At 47.8% G+C, this 7,500-nt stretch overlaps 1 protein-coding gene across 1 annotated transcript in view; it reads left to right on the forward strand.

Annotated features, from left to right (window-relative positions):
• Positions 1-1,442: 1,442 nt before the first annotated feature.
• The window catches only part of pard6a (par-6 family cell polarity regulator alpha), a gene marked incomplete at both ends in the record, with an annotated part of 15,917 nt that continues 9,859 nt past the window's right edge, over positions 1,443-7,500 (forward strand). Inside the window, 2 exons of the mRNA XM_084450719.1 lie at positions 1,443-1,538; positions 4,049-4,271. Of these exons, the coding sequence (XP_084306845.1) occupies positions 1,443-1,538; positions 4,049-4,271 (319 nt within the window). The remainder of the gene's footprint in view (positions 1,539-4,048; positions 4,272-7,500) is intronic.

Here is a 7,500-nt window from a genome sequence, read left to right on the forward strand (position 1 = left end):
AGAGGAGAGGTGAGGAGAGGAGGAGAGAGGAGAGGAGAGGAGAGAGGAGGAACAATTGGCCAAGATGAAGCAGAGCGGGGCCCCTGACCACCGCCACCAGGAGAGAGTGGTCCCTATAGTCTCGCCAGCCTGTTGGTCTCTCCTTTCTGGTCTCTCTGGAGTGCTGGTCTCCTTCACCACAGGTCTATTGCGTAAACCAGAGGCCCTGCTGTATCACCCCATGCTCTCCTCAGAGGGAGACTGACACAGACTGGTACTAAGTGATTACACTAGCCCCGCCCCCTGAGCCACGCCAGGGTACGCTAGGATACTACATCTGGAGGAGGAGGGGGAGGAGGAGGAGGAGGGAGGAGGAGGATAGGGCGGTGTGTGTGTGTGTGGGGGGGGGGGGGGGGGGGGGGGGGGCAGAGGGGCAGGTTTGGTTGGTTAATACTTTGTTTAGTATTCTAGACTCTCTGTTTAGTATGTCTTCCATTTGCAATGCTACAACCAAATAGCGTACTGTTTGTGTTCAAGATGATTTAATTTCACTGGAAAATCTGAGAGAAAACACTGTAGCCCGATGGCCGCCTAGGCTACTCACGTTTGTTCAAATGTCACCCAGCCAAGGGTTAAGTTTAAGCCAATATTCCATTAAAGGAGTAGTAAAGGCAAAATGCATGTTTAGCCCTGTTTTAAGGTTACTTATGATCATATACAATGGTTCAGATCAAAACGTTGACAAAACTAGCACCTTGAAATCGAGAGTTTAACATGTTTTTGAATGATTTTTCAAGATGCCCACCCACATCCATTGATTGTATGACCAAAACGGTGGTAGAGCAATTATCAGACTTTCTCAAAAGTGCTAGTTTTGTCAACATTTTGATCTAAACCATTGTATATAATCATAAGTAACCTTAAAAAAGGGCTTAACATGCATTTTCCCTTTACTACTCCTTTAATCACTTATTGTCACTGAATGACCTTAGGAAATGACTCCCTAATCATCCCTACTGGAGTTTAAAGATAAGCGTCTCTTACTTATGAATGACTTCGCTACGCATTGTTCCTATTTATAAACAACTTCAGCTAGCCTATTTCTCGGTTAGGTGAACCGAGTCCAGCAGCAGGCAGACTGACCCCCCTCGGGTCTCCACGGCAACCCGAACATCTAGAGGACACCGAGCGACCCCATCCCCGGTTCCCCGGTTCCCCGCCTCCGGGCGGCGTGTCCAGCTGACGTCATTGTTATTGAGGCAGCGTAGCTCCACTCACATAATGACAAGAGCGTTCTCCTACACAGACCCAATACTGGCAGGTTCTACCGGACCGACTCGAAGACCGTAGCCCACCTGCCGTGCTCGTCCGTCACGGCTCTTATGTCGCCGCGAGCTCACGCGCTCATCCCGACCGAGTGACAGAAAGGACCGTTCGATCCCGGTTTGGAGGAAAGCTCGTGGATGGTTCTATCCGCGGGGACACATCACGCAAACATGTCGAGACACCAGCGGACTCCTCTGAAACACACAGACAACGTGGTGGAGGTCAAGAGCAAGGTAAGACTGCGGTCGACCGGGGAGAACAGTGTCGTATTTTCATGATGAATGATCACAATGCGGCTACCGATTCTCTGGACCGGAGCTGTGTTGTCTCGCGCTAGGCAGGCGCGCGTATGGATGACATCGCGCTTCACGGGGCTATTCAAACCCTTCTACCTTATAAATTGGATTTGCAGAATGCTGTTTCTCGTAAACTCGGATTAGCTGTGCCAGCCTCGGTTACGCTAAATCCGCTCCGTCTGGCCACAAGATTGTCAGCACGGCGCTCCGGGCTGGGCGCGAGCGGGTCTCTACGCGTGTTTTTAGCTGATGACAGCTCGCGCGAGCGCTCGGTTCCACGGTTGGTTTGGCTCGAGCGGTGTCCGCGCGGCTGTTGTTCTCCTCGGTGCAGTGCACGCGGCTGCGGGACGGGGATGAATACAGCTAATTGGCCTATCTGGACCAGCTGATTAGTCATGCATGGGTAGTGAAGGCTAGATAGCAGCATACTGCTTCAGCACGATACTCCTGTACACCAACTGGCTCATATTGTGGGCCTATATCAGGAATAGCTTCCCAGAATGGGATGTTCATAACATAGCCCGTATACCTCTCTGACAGCATGTATCAGCAACTATTACAGTCTGGCCTAGCTTCAGTTAGTCATCGAGGGCTAGGCCTCTGATTATTAGTCAAAACAAACCAATGATCTCTAGACATACCAAAGCAATTGATCATCATCTTACACGGACACATTCATGTGACCCTCATCTAAACATCTGTTTGTAAACACATTTCTGGTGCTTACAGTGTATAAGTTCCTGGTTATGAGTAGTTTTGGCTTCTCCGGCTGGGGCCGGTCACATAACATTCAGACTATCTGGGTTATGAAACCTCCCCTCAGTTTAATGTCCTGCTCTATTTAGCTGATGCGTTTCTACTACAGTATGAGCACGTGAGCCCAATACTTGACTCATACTATTTCAGGAATGAAATAAAAACAAGTCGGTGTGAATAACATGAGATTGTTTGAGATAAGAGTTGGGAACAGTAGTGTATAATGGAGAACCTGTTTCTCCTGTCCTATAGTCTCTCTTTTTCCTTTGTGAGTGTTGTGGTGCGTCTGTCTCTCTTCAGTAGTACCCCTGGCAACCTGGTGACAGCCTTTATCCTGACCTGTCTCCTATCTGAACTATGTAGGTTCTATCCTGACCTGTCTCCTATCAACTATGTAGGTTCTATCCTGACCTGTCTCCTATCTCAACTATGTTCTATTCTGACCCGTCTCCTCACTCAGCTACGTTCCAGTCTGTCTCGTTTCTAAACTCTAAAAAAGACTCACCTCCGCATGTGGACATGTCACGGAGATGCCAGCTAAAACCCTCGGGTCACATGACACAAACGCAGATTGTATTCTCACCGTGTTCCTCTCTTTTCCTGTCCTTTATCTCCTGTCTCGACAACTACCAGTCTGCTTCTTGTCTCTCTCTCTCTCTCTCTCTCTCCCCCGTGTCTCTCTCCCCCGTCCCTCTATCTTGTCTCTCGCTTCTGTCATGTCTTTCCTGTCCCTTTTTCCTGTGTCGTCCCCTTTTTCCAGCCTGTCCTCCCCAGTATGTCTCTCAGTGTGAGACTTGGCGGGCGGGCTGTAGATGAGGGTAGGCGAGCGCATCTGCAGTCCTCAGCTCACTTGCCTTGTTCACTTATCTGAGGTTGGATTTCTATATACAGCCATAGAAATGTCATCGTTCCGGAGTCGCGGCATTCTCAACCGGTCATATATTTCAGATGGGAAATGGGAGTCAGAAACGCACTCAAAGTACAGTAGGACAGCCCCTCCTCTCTCTCTCTTCCTCTGCTCTCATCCCATTCTCTGTCTGTCTGTCTGTCTGTCTGTCTGTCTGTCTGTCTGTCTGTCTGTCTGTCTGTCTGTCTGTCTGTCTGTCTGTCTCTGTCTGTCTGTCTGCCTGTCTGCCTGTCTGTGTCTCTGTCTTTGTCTCTGTCTCTGTCTCTGTCTCTGTCTCTGTCTCTGTCTCTGTCTCTGTCTCTGTCTGTCTGTCTGTCTGTCTGTCTGTCTGTCTGTCTGTCTGTCTCTGTCTGTCTGTCTGTCTGTCTGTCTGTCTGTCTGTCTGTCTGTCTGTCTGTCTGTCTGTCTGTCTGTCTGATTGAGGAAGTCAGTCCATCTCTTTTGGAGGAAGTCCGTGTGTTTATGATGGACTGCAAACAGAGGGAAGTGAAACTGCATGTGTAGAGGAAGTGGACAGAGAGTGTGATGGAGAATCTCTGTTCGGTGTGTCGGGCTGCTGTTCGGACAGGTGGAGTGAAAAAGGTGGGACAGCTCCCATATGTCCCCATCTGTAACTATTAATTTGTAGTTTGAAAGCCATTATTAACCATAAACCACAAAAACATTACTAATGTAGCCACCTTTATATCATGGGTATTACACAGTGCAGAGCAGAGCAACCTGACATTGAGTGTTATCAGCTGGTTCCCTTCATCCTGTGTTGTGGTTGTGTTGTGTGTGACAGTTTGAGGCGGAGTACCGGCGTTTTGCCCTGAAGAGGAACGTTACCGGGGGGTTCCAGGAGTTTTACCGGCTGCTGCAGACGGTGCACCGGATCCCGGGGGTGGAAGTGCTGCTGGGATACGCGGACGTGCAGGGAGACCTTCTGCCAATCAACAACGACGACAACTTCCTGAAGGCCCTGTCTTCGGCCAATCCCCTGCTCCGAATCATCATCCAGAGGAGAGGTGAGTGAGCGAGGGAGTGGGGGGGGGCGGGGGAGAGGTGAGTGAGCGAGGGAGTGGGGAGGGGCGGGGGAGAGGTGGAGGGAGTGGGGAGGGGCGGGGGGAGAGGTGGAGGGTCGAGGGGGGGGGGAGTAGGGAGAGGGGGGAGGAGGGAAATGGGAGAATGGAGGATGGGGAAGGACTGTTCTCTAGATTCAAAATTCTTGAATTCGTCACATGTAATGTACAGTGTACAGTCACAACGAAATGTTCCTGCAGGCTCCGAGATCAGATGTGCTCATTACAGATAAACTACACTGCACAATTTACAAATATAATATACACAATTTATTATTAATTAATTTACAGTATAAGGATAAGATAGATACAGGTATGGATGGATTGTGTACATGCTATATGGATGTAAATAAATAACCAGGAGGGGGGTATTGGTGTGTTATGTACATGCTATACTGTAGCTACAATAAATAATCATGGGGGTGAGATTGCCCTTTGCATGTTTGGTTATGTTACAGAATATACACTAGATATTTTGATTACAGAACAGCTTGGTTGTGAATTCACACGGATGGCTCCGTCAGCTCTACGTTATTGGTGGTTACTGCAGCGGTGTTTAAGAGTCTGTAGACCTACTGGACAGTCTGTAGTCCTACTAGAGCAGGGGTCGGGATTCGGGAACCTGTGCTTACGGAGCCACAGTTGGCTCTTTGACTACTCATCGTTGGCTTCCACACAAATGTTGAATTAGTAGCCTAATACCAAACTACTGCTAATATCAGGTTGAATAGACACTTACACTGAAACCAACTCACTAAAGTGTAGGTTTCATTTGGAATGCGGCCACATATCAACCTGTCCAACACGGGAACCATGAACAGCTTGTCGAACACGTTTTATTCTTTATTTTCACGACAAGTTAATTTAGTAACAGTATGCTGTCAGCTGAGATTTCTCTCTGCCCCGAGGCTCAGCCCCAACTGGAAGCCAACAGGGAAAATGTGAATGAAAGAAAATAAGTGGATTCAAATGTCCTTAAGCAAGAGAAAAGTGCCGACATTTCAAAGAGGAATGGACCGACTCTAAAGCAGCTGGGTTGCTGGTAGACTATGTTTCTAACGTAGCTGGGTTGCTGGTAGACTATGTTTCTAACGTAGCTGGGTTGCTGGTAGACTATGTTTCTAACGTAGCTGGGTTGCTGGTAGACTATGTTTCTAACGTAGCTGGCTTGCTGGTAGACTATGTTTCTAACGTAGCTGGGTTGCTGGTGGACTATGTTTCTAACGTAGCTGGGTTGCTGGTAGACTATGTTTCTAACGTAGCTGGGTTGCTGGTAGACTATGTTTCTAACGTAGCTGGGTTGCTGGTAGACTATGTTTCTAACGTAGCTGGGTTGCTGGTAGACTATGTTTCTAACGTAGCTGGGTTGCTGGTAGACTATGTTTCTAACGTAGCTGGGTTGCTGGTAGACTATGTTTCTAACGTAGCTGGCTTGCTGGTAGACTATGTTTCTAACGTAGCTGGGTTGCTGGTGGACTATGTTTCTAACGTAGCTGGGTTGCTGGTAGACTATGTTTCTAACGTAGCTGGGTTGCTGGTAGACTATGTTTCTAACGTAGCTGGGTTGCTGGTAGACTATGTTTCTAACGTAGCTGGGTTGCTGGTAGACTATGTTTCTAACGTAGCTGGGTTGCTGGTAGACTATGTTTCTAACGTAGCTGGCTTGCTGGTAGACTATGTTTCTAACGTAGCTGGGTTGCTGGTGGACTATGTTTCTAACGTAGCTGGGTTGCTGGTAGACTATGTTTCTAACGTAGCTGGGTTGCTGGTAGACTATGTTTCTAACGTAGCTGGGTTGCTGGTAGACTATGTTTCTAACGTAGCTGGTTTGCTGGTAGACTATGTTTCTAACGTAGCTGGGTTGCTGGTAGACTATGTTTCTAAAGCAGCTGGGTTGCTGGTAGACTATGTTTCTAACGTAGCTGGGTTGCTGGTAGACTATGTTTCTAACGTAGCTGGGTTGCTGGTAGACTATGTTTCTAACGTAGCTGGGTTGCTGGTAGACTATGTTTCTAACGTAGCTGGGTTGCTGGTACTATGTTTCTAAAGCAGCTGGGTTGCTGGTAGACTATGTTTCTAACGTAGCTGGGTTGCTGGTAGACTATGTTTCTAACGTAGCTGGGTTGCTGGTAGACTATGTTTCTAACGCAGCTGGGTTGCTGGTAGACTATGTTTCTAACGTAGCTGGGTTGCTGGTAGACTATGTTTCTAACGTAGCTTGGCTGCTGGTAGACTATGTTTCTAACGTAGCTGGGTTGCTGGTAGACTATGTTTCTAACGTAGCTGGGTTGCTGGTAGACTATGTTTCTAACGTAGCTGGGTTGCTGGTAGACTATGTTTCTAACGTAGCTGGGTTGCTGGTAGACTATGTTTCTAAAGCAGCTGGGTTGCTGGTGGACTATGTTTCTAACGTAGCTGGGTTGCCGGTAACCTGTTTGCAGTGAGAAATTATCCCGCAGTAAGAGCAATATTGAGAGATTACATTGGCAACACAGTGTTTTTCTTCTTTCGAAATCATTTTCCAACATTGTGGCTCCAGTGGTACAAGTTGTTTTGTCAAATGTGGGAAAAAAAGGTCATAAAGTTTCCTGAGCCTTGTATTAGAGACTCCGTAGTGGAATGTCTGTAGACCTACTGGAGAGTTCGTAGACCTCTCTCTCTCTCTCTCTCTCTCTCTCTCTCTCTCTCTCTCTCTCTCTTTCTCTCACACCTGGCTGGACCACTGAACTACAGTACCGTGTTGTGATGAGCACTCAGCGTAGTGTGTCAACAGTAGAGACTGTCTCTGTCTGTTGTAAGTCCCTCGACCACCTGACCATCGTTACATAAGCCTGGTGACGGCTGTATTGCTGCCTGTTAGTTACTGTTCCATAAGCGTGTTGACTGACAGTGGAGTGACCGGACACTTGGTGATGAAGTAGTTGTTTGTTATGTGCTGTGTGTGTGTGTGTGTGTGTGTGTGTGTGTTTGGGTGCTGTTCATTGTTACCAGTTTGGCCAGCTTGGGAGGGCACAGTTCTCTGGCAGCCAACCTAAGGAATGCAGAGAGAGAGGGAGAGGGGGGGCGGCGTGGAAAGAGAGGAAGAAAGAAAGAAAGAAAGAAAGAAAGAAAGAAAGAAAGAAAGAAAGAAAGAAAGAAAGAAAGAAAGAGAGGAAGAAAGAAAGAAAGAAAGAGT

Source organism: Borostomias antarcticus (assembly GCF_949987555.1).
Source record: "Borostomias antarcticus genome assembly, chromosome: 16".
In the NCBI taxonomy this organism is placed as follows: Eukaryota; Metazoa; Chordata; class Actinopteri; order Stomiiformes; family Stomiidae; genus Borostomias; species Borostomias antarcticus.